We start from the raw sequence: 25280 nt of genomic DNA, 5'->3' as shown, positions 1-25280 counted from the left end.
GCACTCATTTACTCATGGAATGGGATGATATGAGAAAAAAGGAATAGCTGATGAAGCATTGAAGATATATGGTATATATCAACAAGGCTTCGCGACGATCACAGAACGCAGCCCGCGAAACAACCCACAACACCAGCAGGGAACAAAGAAGGCATCCAATCAAAAACAGTAGATACAGGGAGGGAAGAGTTATGATAACACTCACAAGAAGATCAATTCTATATTACTAATTAATTTGGCAAATATTTGCATTCAAAACTAATTTGTATATATTAATTAACTGGAAAAACAAACAATAAATTAACCGCTAGTCCTGCCATAATTACTGACTGCATTTTTACTTCAAATGATTAACTTAATATTAGTCAAACCGAGGCTGTAATTTTCATTTTTAAACTTACATTTTCTTGCAAAAGAAAGGGATATTGAATGAGGCGAGATAGATAAGGTCTGAGGCAAGATGGATTTGGTCTCAGGCAAGATAGATTTGGTATCACGAAAGATGGATTTGGTATCACGCAAGATGGATATGAAATCAGGCGATATGGATTTGGTCTAAGGCAAGATGAATTTGGTCTCAGGCAGGATGGATTTGGTCTCGGGCAAGATGGATTTGGTCTCAGGCAAGATGGATTTGGTCTGAGGCAAGATGGATTTGGTCTGAGGCAAGATGGATTTCGTCTAAGGCAAGATGGATTCGGTCTCAGACAAGATGGATTTGGTCTCAGGCAAGATGGATTTGGTCTCAGACAAGATGGATTTGGTCTCAGGCAAGATGGATTTGGTCTCAGGCAAGATGGATATGGTCTCAGACAAGATGGATTTGGTCTCAGGCAAGATGGATTTGGTCTCAGACAAGATGGATTTGGTCTCAGGCAAGATGGATATGATATCAGGTAAGATTGATTTGGTCTCAGGCTAGATAGATTTGGTATCACGCTAGATGTATTAGGTATCAGGCGAGGTAAAAATGACATCAAGCGATGTGAATAAAGTATCAGCCGAAGTTGATATGGGATGTAAGGGATATAAGACTTATTATAAGGAGTATTGCACAGTTGCCATAGGGACAGCTTGATAAAACGTTCGTGCATTTGTATTTGCACACAATATAGATTAATATTTACTTTACATTTAATATTATGAATTTAGATAATTATTTTGTAGTGTAAATATTAAAAAAACTAGGTTGTTGATAGCTTTTTTTTGTAAATGCATAAAATTAATGTAAAATGTCATCATTTTAATCTATCGCCATATAAAAACATAAGTATTTTGCGAGTTGAAGTACTTGAAAAAAATAGAGATAATCACCTATTAGGTTTGTGGCTTGGCTCGTATTGTATACCGCCAACATAGTGATGGAATAATTAGTATACATACGTAGTTTTTACCTACCGGTACAGGTGTGTGCGGAACAACTTCAAAGGTAAGCATCGTTAATTTTTGTGCAATAATTGGCAAAATATTTCCAGCAGAAAGATGTATGATAAATTGTCATATCATTTATGTAATCGAAGTTAACATAGAAATCCATAGAAATCCATAATTGAAATTGCATACAGCTTCAGATAAACTCATTCAATTTATTTATATATAGAGTAAGAAGATATAGTTAAACATAAGAGTAAAGACTACATCCACTGAACGCAGACCCTAGTAACATCCAGCAACAAAGCATAAGCGGCAGGAAATCAGCAGTTCATCGAAACCGAAACATTAGAGAGGGCACAAGAGCAAATTAAGAACATGGATTCCTAAACTGTCACTATTTAACATTATAAAGTCTAATAACAAACACATATTCTTTCTCATTTTAGGTATTGAGAACATTAAAGGGACTTCAATGAGGATTTTTGACATGACGGGACTGGAAATATGTATTTGAGATTAATGTACAATTTGATGTAGGTCAATAACATGTTTCCAAAATTTCAAATCATTCGCTCAGTCTGTTTTTCTAGAATAATTATTCTATACGTGGAAAATGACCCAAAATTGAAAAGGAAACCAGGCTAGGAATATCACCAAAAATCAATTTTCAATTGGTTTCCGAGTCTATTTTTAAATATCTTCTGCATATGTTTCTGTTTTAAGTGTTCCAGCTGATCTTTGTGAGAAATTAATATTGATAGAAATTAATATTTTGTATTTTTAGGCTTTTGGACCTGAGTGGAGTTTCTTAAATCAAGAAAGATTAAATTGATTAGACTGTTACATATTTATCTGACGGATAATTTGATGTTTTAGGGCATAAGCGAAAATGTGTGTGAATCATAAGTTCAATCACTATATCATACTTTTGTTTTCCTTTGAACAATATAACAATCCCACATTTTTTGCCAAAGTAGAAAAAATACAGAATCTTTAAGGAACCCCCAACACGACAATATCTACAATTACTATGCTTGAGTAAGACATGAGCAGTTGTGACGAAAATCTAGGTTAAGAACATCAGATGCGTTCATATTGTGGTTATCACTGAATCTTCAGTGTGAAATATGTGTGCCATTACGTCTAGTCAACGTCTAATTAAACATTGTTTGGTGCTTTCATTTGTGCATTTCTGTTGGTCCAGTTACTAGAGTTAAGAGTTCGCAGTAATAAAGGTTTGAGAACATTTCTGTTATTAATACGCTAGAAATAAATAAGTTAGCGCTCAATGTAGGTAATTAATGTATTAATTATAATTAGACAATGAAAAAACAACATCAAAAGTCATTACGTGATGACAGGAATCTAGATAAACATATGTGAATGAACCATAGTTGTGACGCCGTTTAATTGCCATAACATTTGTTCATTTATAACATAAAGTTGTTAGTTTACATGTGTAAAATTACTTTCCTGCTCAGAACGAGTCGTTTCGACAAAAAAATGAAGTTATAAAAGTATGTTTTAATATCAAAAACAAATTTGATTGGTATAATTATGCGTTAAGTATGACTTTCATGCGTTTTAAGAGAAACACTAATCAGGAATTTGATTTTAGTAATGTTTTATATTTTCCTGAAAATGGGTAATCGAAAAAACATCATTACAAACTTTAAATGTGTAAATAACATTAAGACAAGTTTATTTGCTACTGTGAAATCTCAAATAATTGATACGACTAAACAAGTTAAATTTGTTTATTCTTTAAAAAACTGAAAAAGATACATAATATCTGTAGCTATTTTTTAATTATGACCTAATATCAAAATGATATTTATAAAGCGCATAGATTTAAAATTAATGCCTTCATCGCGCTGCAAAGATCTTAGCTCTTGATATCAAAACATATATAAAGTTGTATTTAATTTATACCTTAAAGAATATTGAAATTAAAAATATATACAATATTTCCTTTTCTTGTGACGAACTGCTGGGTCCTGCAAAAAGGGTTGGTACTTGATTGTCGATTTTGTAAGTGAAATACAATAATTTTTCATCGTTTTCAATTTTCACAGAATTATTGTATTTTACGCATAAACACATACAGCATACAGTAGTGAGGCCTTAACCTAAATATCTGGTAACTTTTTCTGAAAAGATAATACAGCCATATATACGTGTTTATCCGTCCGTTTGATTTGAAACAAGTATGCCATCTTTCCTGTAACTATTTGTATGAATTCCAAATTCAAATTGAAATATATCACATGTTGGTATTTTTTATATATCAAAATGCCTCACCAGCAAGTCTGTGATACCTTGGAAATTGCACAACAGGTAACAAACGTAAATATGCAATGCTTGCCCAAGCTAGTTTTTGTTTAAACGTACACCCTTGAAATAAGAAGATACATTTGATTTCGTCATAAACATTTTGTTTTCTAAAAGCAGCGTCTTCGAAGAAAGTTGGTCAATGTCATTTATGGAGGGGCTAATTAATTAATTCTAGCAAATATATACATGTATCATGGTTAATTATTGAGTTATCTTTATCGTTTTAATTTTTAAAACCATCATTATTCTGTTAACTATATCAGATGTTTTGTATATACTTTTTAATTATACATGTACTTCTTAAATGCTGTTAATTTCATGAAATAAAGCGTAATAGTACATTATATTCATGTCCAACTAAGATTCTTTCCAACGACTGTGATATTCACAATGCTCTATGCGCCTTGCTTTCGAATCAATGCTTAAAAGCGATCGGCTTCGAAATGGTTGAAAAACAAATATTTATTGTCATGAAAATACACTCATTTATATTTAATCGTCTCTACAGCGTTTTAAATATCTCTTTTGTAATAAAACGTTAATGCAGTAATTTTGCTTTGTTATCGCACAAACAAGAGAATGATCAGTTATTTGATGTTTACGTTTATTGTAAGTATGATTAATTTTGTCTATGATATATATCATGCTGTTAACTCATTGTTTGGAATGTGGGGTCATGATATTAGTTCAATTATTATAATAACGGTATTTCACTGATGTTTTTTTTATTTTATGCAACGAAGGGGTAGGTCTTGTAATATAAATAGTTTTTGCCCTGTTTATAAAAATTAACTTGATATCTCAATACTTACACTGTCATCCTGTAGATACAATATCGATATATTGGCAACTACTTGCATGAATATATTTTTTTATTATATATTTTGGCTTATGTTTATATTTCAAAGCTGATTATTTTGTCACAGAAATGGAGCAATATATGTATAGGACTTTGGTGAAAGCGTTCATTTTAACAGATTTCTTACAAATTTTACGGTATCAATTACCCTTGCCAGTACTTTATTCTTAAACACAAATCAAATGATTCATAATAAATAGTGTCTTTTTTCTGATCACTTAATGTAAAACACATGACAATGTATCAATATAAAAAGAAATTTCGGGTTTATGCTTTTTAAAGAACAGGGAACAATTTTTATGTGGTTAAATTATATGTCATCTTATGTTGTTATAAAAATATTTGAGAACATTTTGTTTGCTCAATACACAGAATGTATTTGATTCCTGGCACGAAAACATGATAATAATCAATGTTATTTGATATATTATCGTTGGATTACACACTGTTTGAACATATTTACCTAAGAACATGTTAATGTAATGAGGCTGCTATGAAGCAGTCTGCAACAATTGTTTTTAAATATTTCATATAGCTATATCAGGACAAAGCTAAAAATTAATGTACTGTACTTATAAGTTCAATTTAGTCATATAAAAAGTTGTTTGTTGTCATTTATCATTTACATTTATCATTTACAGAAATATGATGCTCAAATTTTATATTTGAAAAAAAAAACAAAAAAAAAACAACCTGGTTGTTACAGTCCCTTTTGAAATGTAAGTGTAGAAGGAGAACATTAAGCAAATTATTATTAAGAGACAAAGATGATATTATTTCAACTTAATTACATTGACATTGTCCTAGGTAAATATATTGAACAAGTGTATAACGAGAACATTAAGCAAACGATTACTAAGAGACCAAGATGATATCTGAAGCGTATGAAAATATCAACAAGCCTTCTAATAGACAAATGGTGCAAATCATTGCATACAAACTTAATGTATTTCTTTGAAGTGTTTCTAAATACATCTGTAAGTACTGGTTGATGTTGAGTACTAGTATTTCAACATATCAAATGTTGGAAGTGCTAGTTTTGTCAGTCAAATTCAAAGCAATGCTAGTAACCATGTTTTTAATACTGAAAGTTGGTAGCTAGTTTTGAGCTTGAAAAAGAACAAGATCCTTTTTTCTATCTTAATCAATGGTTTTAGTTTTTTTCAAACATTGGTTACAACATCATAATAAAATATTTACTTTACAGTGGTAAATGAATGTAAAAGTCCCACCCCCTCCCCTTGTGGCTGCGCGATCGACTTTAAGAGTGGAGGCCACCGTTTATTCGTGCGTGATCGTAAGAGGCAACTATATGGGTTTGAACTACCGAAAGTATATGCATGTTTTAGCTGCAGCAGGTGAGGTGATTTTTACCCTGGTGTTAGTAACACCAGACATTAGCCCAAACCATCTTTCCTGGCGCCATATGTCCTTAATTGTGTTGGTTACCAATAAAACCAAAAATGATCAGAGTGACCTATTATAGAGCTAGTAACGGTTTATCATATAATCATAACAAATGTATCCATTGGCATGAGGATTTGACAAGCTGTGGAAACTATTAAAATAATTTTTAAATGTCTATTTTCAATAACTGGCAGCAGACTTTCTGAAACGATGCAAATATGCATATTTAATTGTAAGTTAATATATGCATCATTAAAATTATTTCAGTAAGAAAACCTAATAAATTTTAGATATTAAAATCATTAAAAATATAATATTTGAAACATATTAATCAACGAATATGTTTTTTGTATATGATATTATTACGGTAGTAATTACATTGTACTTAAGTGTGAATAAATGTTTTATTCATGACAACTATTTTTTCACATGCCAATTAAATCTTAACACACGTCTTCCATGCACACACGTTAATAAATATTCTGCTATAGTATCAATCCAAACATAAATTTGACGACAAATGCTGTCGTTCATTTTGCGGGAATATTAGATTGATGTGCAAGATCCTTTCCTCATTTTCAGTAACAATTTTTTTATTTGGAATAAAAGTGACTAAGAAGAGGTATAAAAACGATAAAAGAAAGTTTGATTATAACATTTTATTTCCTTTGCGTTGTTAAGACTTCAAATATTCATGAGATAGTAAATCTTAAGAAAAATGTTAAAGTATCATTTGATAGGACATATACATGTTAATATTTTGTTGACTCATACCAGCACAACAGTATAGTGGTTTATAATTATGGTTGTGGGTTTCATCTCGAAAAAAGGATAGCATTTAACTGACGTATCCCCTAAGCAACCCAGCCATACAGGACAACCGGCACGGTGCCCAGCAGGACGCCAAATAAAAACAGAAGAGTGTATGGACAAACCATGCAATCAATTGAATTACTTATTTTCAACAATACCACGTACTTCCTCGTTTTCTTGGATCATTCCATATCTTTATTTTAGTAAGGAGACATTAGCAACAAAACCTTTAGACATGTTGATGTTAACAAACTATGTAAAGTAAGTAATGGTGTTATAAAAAATTGAAAACACGCATAGTAATTGGAATAGCTGAGAATTATAATAACACTTGGTTATTCACTGATGACACATTTGTTGTCTTAAACTATTAAATTCGTAAATAATATTGAATCATACAGTTTGTTAACATATTTACATATCAGAATAAACAGATGCGGCACATAAAATAAGAAATAATTGTTTTCTTTTACTCGTTTAATTTAGAAACCAGTTCGTTGTTTAAAATCTTAATAATTTTTGCATTAGCCTGTAGGAATCTTATGACGTGACATTTATATACATTTATTACCCTTACTAAAATAATGCAAAATTATTCTCTTAAAAAAAAAAAAAGTAAACATGTTTGGGGTTTAGCATCATCACCTATAAAAGATGAATTTGTTACTCTCACAACAATTTTTAATTTGATACAAGTAAATGGACTTAGCAGAGGTTTACAACACGTTACATTAATGTATTTTTAAAGAATAAATTGGTTATGATTGAACAGAAGGTATGTTTAGGACAACAATAACAACTAAATAATGTTCGATGTTGAATCTCCTTGAAAATAAACTTTTTGAAAGTATTATTACTAATAATGATTTGAGGTTTCCTTACAAACTTTATAACTGACAACACATCTTATGGTGTTGCAATCAAACGGCAGCAATAATAAGAAAAACAAATATATTTAGAAACACTTCAAAGAAATGCATTACGTTGTAAGGCAGAAGATTGCACCATTTGTCTTTATACATCAGTTAATTAAAGTTCCTTTCGTTACACATCATTTGTGTTTATTAAACAGTGAGCTTCGAAATATATTTTTTAAATATCTGTCGGAAAGATCTTCATATTAACTGAAATATTTCAGGTTCGGCTTCATTGAGCTTTTTCTTTGATGGTACTGGAAAGTACAAGCTGCCGTTCAGGCCCTTGCTTCGGCTTCCGAAAAACTCAATATTTAATATGAAACGGCATACGGCGGAGATCATGTAACGTTCAACGTGAAACGTTAGAGTCATTCTATAAAGAGGAGTCGTTTATGGTCCGCATATTAACAAAATGCATTTCGGGACAAAAGTTAAATCATGTACTTATGTTCATTTTAGTCATATTAAAACAGTTTGTAATCATGAACCATTTATCTTTAAAATCTCTTAGTATTTAAATAAATGTATCAGAAAGCCTTACTATTAAGCGTAACTTTCGTGAGCTTTTCAGACAATCTATAGTATGAAATGAAAGCTATAAATATCTGTTGTGTTGAAGAAATGACACTTAATTTGTTCTCACGAGAATAATACATACAAAACATACTTCAATGAAGTGCACCTTGCAGTAAAGTAAGCAATAATTGGCACCGACAGTCTATTACAAAGTTGTTTGTTATTTTAAGAATTATACAAATATATCTGTTCATCGTCTGACATTACATTATTTAGAAACTTTAATTTTCTAGAAACGATTGTTATTGTTGGTATTTGAGTGTTGATTTATTGAGTCGAAAAGTGTTGGTATTCAGTAAAATATTGGTTTTGACAAATATACTTTATTATTACGCAAATGAACAGTAGCTTTAGCATTTTTTTTGTATTGTAAAATGTTACAAGTATTATGATAATGGGGCTTTGATCAACTAAGAGATGCAGATAGTCAGACATACATTTGCTTCCCGTACCAATAAAATTTCAAAAACTATAAGTCTATTGTTTTATCTTTTGAAGTGAATAGGTCTATAATGGAAGGTCTCTAAAAAATAAATAATCATGTTAATAGTTATTTGTATCACACATAAGAAGAAACCAATAAGAAATATACAGGGATTTTTGTTGACAAGTGCGAGACACATGATCTGCTGTCACAAACATTTTATATAATAAAATTGTTCTAGAACAAAATAACATTATTCATCATTAGAATGTTCATACTAAACCACTTAGAACTTTATCAACATTTTTTTCTTTAAAGCAATATTTTATAAGAATATCTAAATGATACATTTCTACAGTTTTTATCAATATCAAAAAAATACCTATGAAAACATTCTGCCTATTGTAGACCAATTAACTTTAAGTGCAAGAACATCGAAATAATAGTTATGTTTTTTTGCGTATATGATATCAATATTTTATAACGTAATCATTTTGTATTAAAAAGATATTTGGTCGTTTATTACCAAGGCTTCATGTACAAGCTTGACTATTCACGTTGGAACATATTATTTCCCATCGATGACGATGTTTTGCATTTTTATGATGATTAAACTCTTACTTATTGCAAGAAAAGATACATATATTTTCAAGAAACTAGGCTAGTTATTTTATGTAATTCTATTCGAAAATTATATGATTATGCTATGTTAAAAAGAAAAATACGTTTATACAAACATATGCACATGTTTTATTGTATTACTTATTGTTATATTATAACGTTCCTTTTACGCGCCAAATGTGACGTCTATTAACGTTTATTTATGCATCAACTGAGGAAGCTGAATGAAGCGAAACATGTTTTGATACTTAATTTGTGTTGGTTTTTGATCCAATTACTTATTGCAAGATCATTCTTATGCAGTGTCTATTATGCTTAGACATTCTGCAGCTTTTAAACTACTGTAGATATTGTATTATTTCTTGCCAAAAATCTCTTGAGAGACAGGTTCAATAGACCCATAAAAATGATAATTATAAGTAACATACAGTGTAATTTATTTCATGTGACTCAATCTTTTTCTTCTCCTGCATCGACACCAAGAATATCAAATATAGACAGATCACTGTAACAGTTATAAAACTCTCTGGTAGCTCTTAAAACACTATCTTATTGTTTGTTTTGTATAAAATTGATCATGACAAGACGAATATGAATTTGTTTATAATATTGTCAGTAATTTGTTGATTTCATACCTTTGGTATGATATAATAGAGATGTATACGTTTCATATCTTGTTTATATTGGCTGTTTTTAAAATGATTGTTATTGGTCAAAGGCATATATCATGCCAATTTTGCCGGACTTCACGAAAATCATTTTACGATGACAACATAATGTTTAATTAGATAAGCGATATAGCAGTGACAACATGACTAAGAAAATCTACTACATTGTTACAGCATATAAACAGAATAAAAATGTTCGACACAAATTAAAAAAATCATAGCAAACTATGAACAAAGAAAATCGTGTCATTTATCAATAATAAATGAAGTTTATGTTTAAACGTGGGTACACTGCATATCTAATTTGTTTTTATTCGAGCATAAACTCTAACTATGGTTCAGTTCATGTCAGTTTCGAGTCTTTGTTTTAGCTTAAGTCAAATAAAAATATCGTACAAAAGTGTCACAGATGTTTCGTCCGTATAAGCATAAATACTATTAGACTATTGCAATATATTTATTAGAGTAGTTTCGGTTTATTCGTGCGTGTACATAAAAATACTTATGAAAATGTTAGTGGCATTGTTTTTCCAAAAATTGTTCTAGCCGTGCTTCATATGTGCCTAAATGTTTAAAAGAGAGTTTGCACAGACAGATCTGATAACCTTGATCTATTACTTAGTGTCTAAGTGTCGTCACCTGTCACCTAATTAAAATGAAACATGCCGAGTATGTTAGTTTTGAGAAATGCATTCACAAAAACAAAAATAACAGCAGGTGCTTCTCGGTAGTGGTAATTTGAAAGCTTGCGTTTTTAGCGGGGGCTCTATTGGCAGATATTTATTTTTCAGTAATCATGTCTTGAGACCTTGCTTGCAAAACGAAATTTCATTTCAAATTAAATGACTTTTATTAAATTTATTATTCAAATGATACAAGTATCTCGATGCTCTATTAACAGATATTTCTTATTCAGTGTATTTTGTCCGTCAATAATGCCTTGAATTCAGTGACTTTTATTAAAAGTATTTATATTCAAATAATATAAACATCTTGACCATTCGAACAAATATAATGTTTATATTCTACTCTTATGGGATGCAAAGGAGTTGCGTGTAAATCAAAATTATCATTGTTTGATAAAACACTGCTGTATATTATCTTGTAAATTTTGATACGAAAAATTAACATTATCACAAATGTTATCTATTTCCTTTGTGTGAATATAATTTTGTTTTTAAACCTAGAGGGTCTATAGGTAATACTTTTTCAGTCCTACCAGGTAATGAATGCATGATATCAACAGTTAGAGAATATAGCCAACTTTTTTCAAGGATAACAAATTCCTTGCACATTTGTATATTCTTTACAAAATATCATTCGGATTTGTTTTTGGCTTTCATTGACAAAACATTCCATTAGAATACAAAAACAAATATATGACAGATAGAAGCGACTGTTGGAAAACATTGTTTTGTAAACGCACTGCACTCATTTACTCATGAAATGGGATGATATGAGAAAGTAACTGAATCGCTGATGAAACATTAAAGATATATGGTATATATTTTCATCGTTAAAATTCAAAAAATGAAAACAAAGATCAACAAAGATTCGCGACTAACACAGAACGCAGCCCACGAAACAACCCAGCCACACCAGCATGGAACAAAGAAGGCATCCAATCAAAAACAGGAGTGGACACAGGGAGAGATATGATAGGACTCACAAGGAGATCAATATTATATTATTAATTATTTGGCAAATATGTGCAATCATAATTAATATTATTTAATTAACTGGTAAGACAAATAATATATCAACCGTTCGTTCTGCCATAATTACTGACTGCACTTTTACTTGAAAGGTTTAACTGAATATAAATCAAACCGTGGCTGTAATTTTTATTTTTAATTTTGCTTTTATTGCAAAAGAAATTAATATGGACATACGGTATCATGCGAGATGGATTTGATCTCTGTTAAGATGGATTTGCTCTCAAGCAAGATAAATTTGGTATTACAAAAGATGGATTTGGTCTCACACAAGATGAATTTGGTGTTAGGCAAGATGGATATGATATCAGGCAAGATGGATACGATATCAGGCGAGATGGATTTGGTCTCAGGCAAGATGGATTTGGTATCAAGTGAAATGGATTTGGTCTCAGGCAAGATTGATTTGATATCAGGTAAGATGAATTTGGTATCACGCAAGATAGATTTGGTATCAGGCTAGATGGATTTTGTATCAGGCTAGATGGATTTGGTATCAGACGAGGTGCAAATGACATCAAGTGACGCGGATATAGTATCAGCCGAAGTTGATATGGGAGGTAAAGGATAAGACTTGTAAGGATTATTGCACAGTTGTCAAAAGAATATGCATGATAAAACGTTCGTGCAGTTGTATTTGCACACAATATAGATTTGTGTTTACTTTACATTTTATATTATGAAGTTAGATATTTATTTTGTTGTGTAAATATTTTTAAAAAACAACAACAAAAAACTAGGTTGTTGATAGTTTTTTTTAATGCATAAAATTAATGTAAAATGTCATCTTTTTAATCTATCGCCATAGAAAAACATCAGTAATATGCGAGATGAAGTACTTGAAAAAATAGAGATAATCACCTATTAGGTTTGTGGCTTGGCTCGTATTGTATGCCGCCGACATAGTGATTGAATAATTAGTATATATACTTAGTTTTTACCTACCGGTACAGGTGTGTGCGGAACAACTTCAAAGGTAAGCATCGTTTATTTTTGTGCAATAATTGGCAAAATATTTCCAGCAGAAAGATGTATGATAAATTGTCGTATCAGTTATGTAATCGAAGTTAACATTTTGAGCTCCATAGAAATCCATAATTGAATCTGCATACATCTTTAGTCAAACTCATTCAATTAAGTTATATATAAATAGATTGTAAGCGAGATTTATATCAATCACAGTAGTAGCAAATCAGTAGATATTTGACAAGCACTGATGAACCGAAGGACTAAAAGGAGAATTTGAGATTTTACCAAGAAATGATAGTTAAACATATGATAGAAAAAGAGTAAGTAAAGACTACATTCACTTAACAGCACCAAGCAAAGTCTAGCAACAATGTATAACCGGCAGGGAACCATCAGTTTATCGAAACCGAAACATTAACGAGGGTACAAGAGCAAAGTAAGAACGTGAAGTCCTAAACTGTCAATATTTAACATTATAAAGACTTATAACAAACACATATTCGTCCTCATTTTGGGTATCAAGAACATTAAAGGGACTCCACTGAGGATTTTTGACATGACAGGAATGGAAATAAGATTTTGAGATTAATGTTCCATTTGATGTAGGTCTAGACCAGTAACATATGTGCAAAATTTCAAATAATTCACTAACACTTTTTTTCCTAGAATAATTATTCTATACGTGAAAATTGACCTAAAATTGAAAAGCATTGTGGTGTTTTTTTCACTAAAATCAGGCTAAGAAAAGCACAAAAATACAATTTGCAATTGGTTTTCGAGTCTATCTTTTAATTATCTTTTGCATATCTTTCTGTTTTAAATGTTCCAGCAGATCTTTGTGAAAAATTAGTATTTGATATTTTTAGGCTTTTGGACATCAGTGGAGTTCCTTTAATGAAGTGAAATTAAATTGATTAGACTGTTACACATTTATCCTACGGATAATTAGTTGTTATAGGGCATTAGCGAAAATATGTGTTAATCATAAGTTCGATCACTTTATCATACTTTTGTTGTCCTTTGAAAATATAACAATCCAAATTTTGTCAAAACAGAAAATGAACAGAATCTCTAAGGAACCCCCCAACACGGCAATATTTAAATTTCTGTAAACTCGCTATGCTTGAATCATACATGAGCATTTGTGATGAAAATCCCGATTAACAATATATCTTAATGATATTTATAAAGCGCATAGATTTAAAATTAATGACTACATCACGCTGCAAAAATCTTAGCTCTTGTTATCAAACATATTTAAATTAAATTTAATTTATACCTTAAAGAATATTGAAATTAAAAATATATATACAAAGTGTGCTTTTGTTGTGACGAATTGCTGGGTTCTACAAAAAAGGTTTGTACTTGTGTTGGATTTTCTAAAACATTAAGCTTTTAATGTAATTATTTTAGTTTATCGTTGTTAGTTGTTGTTGCTTGTTAGTGTTGGTCTTTTAACATAAACAACGTATATAGGCCATCAACATATTTGTATTTTGTCGAAAGTTTATTGTCACTGGACATCAAATGAAAAATATTTACTATTTATAAACACAACGTTTACACATAAGTCCCGTTTATCGACTAGTCTTTTCGATCTTCGCGTACTATGATATGGAAATTTGGCCGATACCTCTAACGTTTATGACATAATATGGCATACTATACCAAAGTAGATAAAGACATATTGTTTTGCAATAGCTTATCAGGACCATGGGTAAGACAGTATTGGAGTTTACTAAACTATGAGCATGCGATATTGTCCTTTTATCCCGTCCGCTTATTAGCAGGAATGCCACGGTATCTCCCGATAATTTGGTAATTTTGTAAATGAAATACAATAATTTTCATCGTTTTCAATTTTCACAGCATTTTTGTATTTTACGTAATTCAATTACCATACGTGGCTTTCGCATTAATATTTGGTGACTTTATCCGAAAAAATAATACAGCCATATACATGTATATCTTCCCGTTTTATTTGAAACACGTATGCCATCTTTCCTATAACGTTTTGTATGAATTCCAAATTAAAATTAAAATTAAAATATATCACCTGTTGTTATTGTTTTGTATTAAAATATCTCACCAGCAAGTCTGTGTAACCTTGAATATTAAACGACAGGTCACGAACGTAAATTGCAATGCTTGCCCAAGCTATATTTGTTTTAAAAAGCATACGTGAAATAGGTAGATACATTTGATTTCGTCATTTACACTTTTAGTTGCTAAAACAGTGTTGTTTTTTTTTAGAAAAAAAGTTGGTCAATGTTATTTATCGAGGGGCTAATGAATTATTTCTAACAAATAATAAGCATTATATATCGAAGCCTTCGTGTGATTGATTACGATGTTTGGAATGCTTTGTTTAATACTACGATTCAAATTAAATACATAGAAAATAGTTTATTACACTGGTTCAGAATGTTGCTTTTGTTTAACTGCTATCTTCAATTCGTAATGGGAATAAAAAGTGATTTAAAATAATTTGCTTTTATGTGAAAAATAACTACAATATGCCAAATGTAAATTATGTGCAGTAATTGACGAAAATTAATTTTGTCACGTTAACGTCTGATCACTTTATATTTATACTTATAATATTTATAGCAAATATGACAGAGAAGCGTTTGAATTTCGCGAATAGGATTATGGGTATGGATAGAAAGATTTCAAACTTTATAGCTTCTAAGCCCTATGATTAGCATTCTCTGATGTTCTCTTCATTTTAAACAGCAGTGAAACATTTATTTCCCTATGTTACTTTATTACATAATTGTATTACAGTTCTATGCGTGCAGTGTATATAAGTAGATACATAAGTTACATTTGCAGACACTTTTACACTCGTTGAGATGTTTTTTTAGAATTCCAAGGAGATTGAAAATATTTTTATCAATGAAAACAAAATCTGTATTTTTTAGATATGTAAAGAAGACCCATATGCTGGTCGGAGGTAACATTTAAGTTGACATTGCATATGTATTAATGTTATAAAGGTAATTGTATTCTATGCGAAACATTTGTTGTTTTGAGTTAACCTTTTTGAAAAAGAAACCCGCAGATTTCTTTGATAATAAGTTGTATTTATTGTATCTATGAATATTAATAAAATTTTCAGATATACATATGTTTTAAAAATACTGTAAACTCCGCTTTAAACCGTTATATCCGGTATCGATATATCCGGGAGGCAACTAATTCGAAAACAAGTGTCGTGGCCGCAGGAACAGAATCGTTATAAACGGTATATGGTTATCAGTGGAGTTTACCATATTAATAATAATGAAATATTTTTTAACATATTTCCACTAGTTTTCTTTACTTACGATATAAACCATTCATGTATAAACAATTGAAGACGACTTATACAATAACTATAAACATGAATGAGTGAAATGTAATCGAAATTGTTTGACAAAACTTATTTGGAATTGATTTGAAATAAAAACTGTTCTTGTGATTCATAATGATGAACGGGTCATTTACTCCATTGCTCAGGTCCCGTTTAAAATAAAATTGTTTGTGTTAGATTGCTTTGTTAAAAGTTAAAGAAGCTAAAACATGGTTTTCACTATAAATAGTAAGTAATACTTACATTGTAATAAATTCTTTTGCTTTAAGAATGACTGCAATTCATTGCAATCGGGCACAAGTCATTCTCACAAAAAGTGAGCTATTTCGTGTGTATTTATATTATCTATTTTTATTGAAACACACTTTGCCATGGCAAATACAAACTTAAAATGCATTTTTACAAAGAAAATAGTAAAGATAGAAAAACAAAACATAAAAACTTTAAAACGTTTTAGATAAATAAGAAAATTTAGGATAGCTTTCAGTTTTTAAAGCCCTAAAAAAGGGGGTTGAATTTGCCAAAAACCGGCGCAGCAAAAATAAATCGACAGCTATTTATATAACAGTTTTCTGCAAGCAATGGGTATAAGTAGTTATATAATTACTTTTGCAGACACTTTCTCACTTTTAGATGTTTTTAGAATTCCAAGGAGATTGAAAATATTTTTATCAATAAAAACAAAATATGTTTCCTTTAGATATGTGGAGAAGGCCCCAAATACACGTCGGAGGTAACATTTAAGTTGGCATTACATATGTATTAATGTTATATAGGTAATTGTATTTTATACGAAATATTTGTTGTTTTGAGTTAACCGTCCTCTATTTGAAATAAAATCGCAAATTTCGTTGATAATATATTGTATTGACTATGTAGTTTAATCAAATGTTTATATATGCATATGTATTTAGAAATACAGTAAACTCCGCTTGAAACGATATTCCGAGAACAACCGAATTTACACCATTATATCGGATATCGATATATCCGAGAGGCAACTTATTCGAAAACAAGTGTCGGGGCCTCAGGAATAGAATCGTTATAAGTGGTATATCGTTATCAATAGAGTTTACTGTATTTATCATAATAAAACATTTTTTTCCATATATTTCCACTAGTTTTCTTTACTAAGTGTATAAACTATTTCATATATAAACAATTGAAGACGACCGACTTATACAATAACTGTAAACATTAATGAGTGAAATGTAATCGGAATTGTTTGATAAAACATTTTTGGAATTGATTTGAAAAGAAAATGTTCTTGTGAGTCTAAATGATGAATGGGTCATTTTCTCCATTGCTAAGCTCTTGTTTCAAATAAAGTTGTTTGTGTTACATTGCTTTGTTAAAAGTGCAATAAAGCTAATGCATGGTTTTCACTATAAATAGTAAGTAATACTTTCATTGTAACCAATTGTAATACACAGCAAGAAATAATAACCTTTTAGAAAAACACACAATGTAAAGATAAGATGATTTCATCTAAAATACCAACAATGTATTGTATAATAAATAATAAAGGATAAAAGAAATACGCGAATAAAATTTGAATTGTACAGATTTAATATAAAGTCTAGACGTGTATTTAAACATTTAAGTTCTGATAAAATTATCTGTTTGTATGACCTTGTTACTATTACTATCATTTACCTGTATGCCTTTCAATGAATTCATCATACGGACAGTACGTCTGTCGAGTGTTGCCATTTTTTACTTTAATTGGACGACATTAACAACTGTTTCACTTAATATTACTTATTAGACTCAATCAAACCGAGTCTGCAATTCTTATGTAATTTTGTTGTGATAAATGCTTCCGAGGGTTCAGATTTTTTGTGTTGCATATGTTCTGTAATGTATATGTGTTGCATATGTACAATATTGTATATGTGTTGTATGTCTATATTCATATGTTATCATATCACCTATTGTCTGGAATTTTCATTTTTGGAAAGCTTAACAATTCTGAACGTAATATTTTTAATTTATGATGCAAAGATTTGCTGCAATAAATAAATAAAAACACCAGCGCATCATTGTTTATTTTAATGTGTCTAATATACATTCCATTATCAACTTACTGGTTCGCTGAACTTTAATAAAAATAATGTATAAAGACAATGTCTGACAACTTTTAAAAGTCATAATTTAACTCGTCATAAGAGAAGTTATCATAGTTGCATATAGTTTTCATTTGTAATCCGAAATACTTACAATAATCATTAATTCTAAAACGAATGGTTAATTGAAGTACCTTTCATTTCTATTTTCGGTAAAACTAAAATCCAGGACAGCAGAAAATTTGTCTGACCTTTATGAAGTAAACTTATTAAGATGTTATTATATTTGCATAGTTTTTTTAATTTTCTTTTCTTTCTTTTATTTAAGCGTCGGACACACAAGCGGGAGACACCATTTACTTTGTTCTTCTTTCATACATAGACACATACATATGGTACAGAGTGCATAGTTAATTTTGAGAAACGTCTCAAGAAACTAGCACACTTAGTAAATTGACAAATGTAGCACAATACGTAAAATTTAGGAAATTCGTCATAGTGGCTTTCGGTTCATTTGATAAGTTATGTCAAAAATTATAAAAGTCTTTTGCCATAATGCTCCCAGCCAGATATCCTAAAATGAAAGACGAAAGCCAAATAGATTATCCAATGAGTGATCTATTTTTAGATACTAGTTGCATATTATTGATTTGTATTCTGATATTCACTATGATGATTGATGCTAAAAAGTACCTTTTAGTCAGTTATATCTTCAATAAAACTAAAAACCAGGGCAGCAACAAGTTTGACTGACATTAATGAAGTAAATATTTTTTCATGACTATCATTTTCAAACGTGATGACTTATTAGCTTTCTTCACGCACATGCCAATTTAACATTGACACAAATCTTTCATACGGTCTTTCGTTTATAAATAATCTGCTAGAGTATCAATTTTGACTTAAATTTGACGACAAATGATGTCGTTCATTATGCGGTGAATGTTAGATTGATGAGCGGATCCTTTCCCGCATTTTCAGTAACAAGACTTTTTATATTTGGAATGAAAATATCTAAACCAAGAAGTACAACAACTATTAAGGGAAATTTGGTTATCACATTTTATTTCTTTTGCGTTATTGTCAAGACTTCATTCAACATTCATGAGATAGTAAATCTTAAGTAAAATGTTAAACTAACTACATGGGAATATCGTGTGACAGGAAATGTACATATTAATATTTTGTAGATTCACATCGGCACATAAGTACAGTCGCTTATTACTCAGGTGTGGTTTTCATCTCGAAAAAGAAAGATAACATTCAACTGACGCACCCCCCCCCCCTCCTCCCAACAAACCCAGCCACATCGGAATATGGGCAAGGAGCCCAGCAGGACACTAAACAAAAATAGAAGACTTATTTTCAATAATACCACGTATTGCCTTGTTTTCTTGGATAATTCCATACTTTTATGTTAGTAAGGAGACATTAGCAACAAAACCTTAAGACATGTTGATGTTAACAAAATATGTAACGTAACTAATGGAATTGGTGGGAAAAAATGGAAACACGTATGAAAATAAGACTAGCTGGGAATTATTATAACACTTTGTTATGCAAAAACGAGGTTTGTTTCACATTGGTGACACATTTGTTGCCTTTAATTATCTAAATCGTAAATGTTATTGCATCATACAGATACAACTTATTTTGCAATCCATAATCTGGATTTGTCATTTGATAACATATTTACATATCTGAACAAACACTCTATATCATAAAAAACATCTGACACGGCACATAAAACAAGACAGAATTGTTTTGTTTTACAGGTTTTATTTAAAAACCAGTGCTTATGTAATGTCTTAGGAATTTTTTATTAGCCTGTAGCAATTTTATGACGTGACATTCATTTGATTACCAAGGTGATCCTATCAAAGAATGCAAGGGAATTTTGCATAGAAAAGTGTTATTCTCATAATTAAACATTCATTGATATACTAAAACTATTCTTTTCGTTTTGAGTGAGATCTTGTGTTCGGTCTAGTTCAATTATAAGCATCAATTTTAAGCATTTAAGTAATTTTAAAGCAGCCTAACATTGGGCAGAAAAATACGGGTTTATTTATCGTTTACAAATCTATAAGTCAATTACAGCAATTTTCAAATACTATGTACCTTATGTGGCAATATTGTAAATAACATTGTACACAATGTATTAGGAAATGCGTTGATTATGAAAATTATGGCGAATAAAGGCCAGTGGGAATTATTTGTCAATGTGTTTATATTTGATACAGTCTGCTAATATACGTAAATGTTCAAATATTTTACAAGCAATATAATGTTTAAATATTTTTTATTAATTTAATTAATATATCATTGGCAGAGAACCCTTTTCAAGAATAATCGGTCACGCGTTTTGATCAGACAATGTTAAGATACTTTAATAGAATTATGCAATGTTCTGGTTTATATTTCATTCGTTGCATGTTTTGCATATGATGATACGGCAATTTCGGTCTGATATGACTTCATCGGATTTAAACCACTATTATAAGTATGACATAGGAAGACAGTAAAAAATGATGATGTTTTTAATACACTTGATTTGAAAAAAAGTCAAATATTTAAATAAGCCGAGCACACGCTGTTACACATTTCTGTATTTTGTACTCACAACTTACCGCAATAGTGAAATTGGCAGATGATTCAAAACCATTATTTAGCAGATTCAAATATACATCAATAAATTGTTTTTAGTCTTTACTTAATGTTTTAATATGACACATTTACATGCAAGTTTACTTTTTTAGTAATTAAAACATATCTTAAAACCAGATTTATCGCTAGTTTGTGCTAATTTTATTCACCATTAGTTAATATATTTTACATAGATCATTATTAAAATAGAATGATGACTTTTTTTTCGAAATATTTTAGTGGCAAGCGTAAATTATTATAGATGCAAAAGGAACTCGTTTAAACTATTAAGCGAGCAGGTGGGTTTCATTTAGCAAATTATTTATATAATATATAATCATACTAAACTTGTGAATGTTTGTCAGATTTTACATTAAAATGTTTTAATCCTGTGCATTTTAAATGAGAAAATAATAATAGAATCTATCATTTGGAAAGATAAACGTTTGGGAGATCGGTTGCGCCAGGAACGTTCCCTTAGATACTTTTCTGAACAAATATGAAAATGAATCAGTTTGAGCACACATCAATTAATTGCATGTGTGTAGAATTATCAAATAAATTGTCAAAACACTGTTTGTATGTAATTGCAGCTTACATGTATGAAAACATGTTAAAAGTCTTGTTTGGTGCTCAGGACTAACATAAGTGGCGTTTTGGGGACCTTAACAAATATTCAATAAATTGTGGAACTTTGGTATAAAACTGTGCGACTTTATTATTTACTTCTGCGGTGAAGAATTGGGAAATTACCAGAAATGTATCTCATGTTAGCAACCTGAGGACGACATGGCCTACTGTAACGCACACAATAAATTGGTTAGTATTGTTATCAATATTGTTTTGCAGTTTGCTTACAAAATTTACAATCGCAAACAAACATTATGGTGTCGCAATAAAAATGCAGCAACAATTAGATATATTAAGAAACACTTCAAAGGAGTACATTTTGTTTTTATGCAATAGTTGGCACAATTTGTCTACCAAAAGGCTTGTTGATATGATAAATGTTTCAGATATCATCTTGTTATCTTAATCATCAGTTATTTGAAGTTCCTTTCGTTACACATCATTTGTGTATATTGAATGTCAATACGATTAAGTTGATTTGATATGAAACAGTGTGCTTCTAATGTTTTGAAATATTTTTAATCTCTGTCAAATAGAGGGAAAAGGAATACTTGAAAAACGCAGGATCGTCTTGATTGAGCCTGTTCTTTGACTGTTCTTTGACGGCAATGGAAAGTGCAAGTTTCAGTTCAGAATTTGCTTATCTCTCAATGCTTTCAAAAGAATAAATAACGTAATTCTATAATGTTTTCTTAAAAGATACAAGTAGTCTTATAACACTTTTTTGGCAGATTTACGCCGCTTATTTTCTGATTTTTATTGTGAGAAAATTTTATGACAAATCAATACAGCGAAACATTGAACAACTTTATGTTAAGTGAAGGTAAAGAAAAAAGTAAAATAAGCCACATTTATGCATATGCAGTTTAAGAGGCAATTCAGAAGAAATTTGTCATATGTCAATGTACCGGTATATGTCATGATGAGCCAACTGAAAAATGGCTAGAGTATGAGTACTCATTTGTTGTTAGTCTGTTTTTGCGCCGATGATTACACATTTCTGGGTCAGTCCACCTTACCGGCTTAACTAAACAGCAATTACCAATTACTTATTGTTCACGATTTCTAAGTCAGTATTAAGAGACACATGACCGTTAGACACAATGTCCAAGACCAATTGTCAAGAAAAATTTTGCCTCGCCCGAATATCGACCAAATGATCCCTGGATTAAAAATCCGATGCTCTCCCTTTTGACCTATTAGATGGGCGTACTTATATGTTAAAATTGTGTTTTATTTCCTAAACGTTATGTATTTATTATTATTTTTATATAAATGTAAATTATTTGTTTTGAAACATTTAAATATAAATAAGTTATTGTACTTTTACTTAATTTAGATTTTCTTTAAATTTTCTTATTTAGCCATACACACTTTTTGCTATAAATCAATGTTATCTTTATATTGTAAATTTATTTATCAAATGGAGAAAACCTTTATTAGATGAATCATTCTAGTCCATTTCCACAAATTATATAGTTGAAATTAATGTATATCCTGATTTTCAAGGTTCTGAAAAAAAATATGTTTAAACTTATAGCTATGATTTCGATTCTCGAAAGATCAATGGTAACGGTTTAAAAAGTCGAAATAAATATGGCAATGATTTAATTGTTGAGCAAATTGCATTCATTTTTCTTTTGTTAAAGGAGCTCAACCTTCGTTTTATGAAATAAAGGGACTGGCAATAATTTTCCAAGATTAATGTTCCCGTTCAGGAAGATTTTATACATATTTTCAGTTGATTCGCTCACTCCGTTTGTCCAGTATTATTAGTCTAATTGTGCAAAATTACACTAAATTGAAAAGCGTTGCAATCGTTTTCATTCAAATTGGGATAAGAATAGCACAAAATACGATTTTCAATTTATTTCGAATATAGTTCTTAAATATCTTTTGCATATGTTTATTGTTAAATGCCAAAGCTCATCTAAGTAAAAATAAATGAAATTTTATGTTTTAGGCTTTTGAACCTCAGTGGAGTTCCTTCAATATTGTTTTTTTTTACTAGTGCACTGCAGTGTAACATTTATTTCCCTAGGTTCTTGTATTACAAGATTTTATAACAGTTTGCTGCGTGCAAGATTTAATTTTAGATGCAAAAACTATATTTGCAATACTTTTACATTCGGTAAGATGTTTTTAGAATTCCAAGGAGATCTGATATTTTTTATCAATGAAGTACAAACTTTATCTTTTAGATATGTTGAGAAATTTATCAATGCACGTCGGAGTTAACATTCTTGACTTGGTGGATTTTTGTAAATCCTGTCCCTATTATGTATTTTCATAGACGATGGAAACATTTGTTACTTTCGGTATAGCACCTTCTGAACTCTATAGTAGTTTTATACACGAGTCATTAAATTGATAATGAGTTTTTTTAAATATTAATTGCAAAGGTCGATCAAATCTTTTCACAAATGATATTAACATATGTTTACATTTAATATAAAGTTTTTTTTAAAAGTTAATGTGGGAACCAATTATGTCTCCAACACGGCAAAATTGAAACATTCTATTAGGTAAGTTAAATGTTCAGTTTAATACTTGATTAAAAACATCTGATTAACTTTCGTTTGAAACCTTGATTTGGATTATTATAAGAAAGGAAAATATTCAGTTTATTAATGCATTTTTATCATCAGACATGTTACATTATTATATACAATATGCAAAATATTCTAGACGTTTAAAAACAGATAAAAAAAGTAATGCGTTTAGTGCTAATTTCTGTGCTGTTATCAAAACATAATTAAGTAATATATTGGCTGGAATTGTCATTTAGAGACAGTTTCACAATCCAAATCTAAACATTGTTATCAAGGAAATATTTGTTGTAGTAAATAAACAATAATAACACCAGCGAATAAATGTTATTCAAATGTGTCTAATACATTACAGTACCATTTTATACCTACTTAATTGTTCTTATGTCTATTGATTCACTGATTCAGTTACAATAATAAAGTATAACGGCAATGTTTGACAATTAAGATCATAGCAATTTGATTAATATATCTGAATGTCAAAGTGTAGCTCGTTATCAGAGAAGATGCTATGGCTAAATGACTTTGCTTCATGCTCAAAAGTACGCATACTTATTACACTTAGCATTTGAATATACTATTTGAATATTTCCAGTACAACAAGAAACAAAATAAAAATTATAGCTTGAAGTTCGTAAAATTGATGACGTCTTTAAAAACTATCATCATACACGTGATGACGTTTCAAAGTAACTTCATGTCATTTATATTACGTGAATGCACATATCGGTAAACGTTAACAAGTTCATGTGTTAATAAATTACCCTTTACAGTAATTAATTCTAACATTAATTTGACAAAATATTCTGAGTGTCCTTATGCAGTGCAAACAAACTGATGAACAGGCTTCATTTTAGCTCACCTGACAACGGAGTCGTCAAGGTGCGGTATAGTGATGGGTTTTATTATGACAGAATTAATAATAAGTCATATTGCTGTTACTGTTGGATTGATGTACTGTATATTTAGTACAAGTTTCTAATTTTAATTTAAAAAAAGTGGCTGGCAAGAGGAACAAAAGCAATCAAGGCAGGTACAGTTTTAATTTATTTTCGCTATAATTCTTTAGAATTTACCAAGCCTTTATCGGTTAATAGTTTACAAGTGAAAATGTCAAATTACCAAACGAGGAAATTAATATCACTTGGCAAGATATATACTTAGATATTTATAAAAACAGACTATATATCTGCACATTATCACAGTTACTCATTGCCCAATTGTTATCACAGTTTCTCATTGTCCAATTGTGTTTCCGTTATTATTTTCACCAATGTGTATTGTATGCAAACTATCCTATTCAGTTATTTTACCATATTTTTGTATATTTTATTAAATAACATCTTTTTGGTCATGT

At 30.0% G+C, this 25280-nt stretch overlaps 1 protein-coding gene across 1 annotated transcript; it reads left to right on the top strand.

The window, feature by feature from the left end:
* Nucleotides 1-476: 476 nt before the first annotated feature.
* LOC132723570 (34 kDa spicule matrix protein-like) lies at nucleotides 477-2186 on the top strand (the record flags this gene model as incomplete). The annotated part of the gene is made up of 2 exons (XM_060708320.1): nucleotides 477-896; nucleotides 2159-2186. Coding segments are annotated over 2 exons (448 nt in total), but the record flags the coding sequence as incomplete, so codon positions are not given.
* Nucleotides 2187-25280: the final 23094 nt, after the last annotated feature.

The sequence above is a fragment of the Ruditapes philippinarum genome, unplaced genomic scaffold (genome assembly GCF_026571515.1).
Source record: "Ruditapes philippinarum isolate M1 unplaced genomic scaffold, ASM2657151v2 ctg588_1_1_1_1, whole genome shotgun sequence".
Lineage (NCBI taxonomy): Eukaryota > Metazoa > Mollusca > Bivalvia > Venerida > Veneridae > Ruditapes > Ruditapes philippinarum.
The sequence above is the reverse complement of the archived record's forward strand: the minus strand, read 5'-3'. Positions and strand labels throughout refer to the sequence as shown.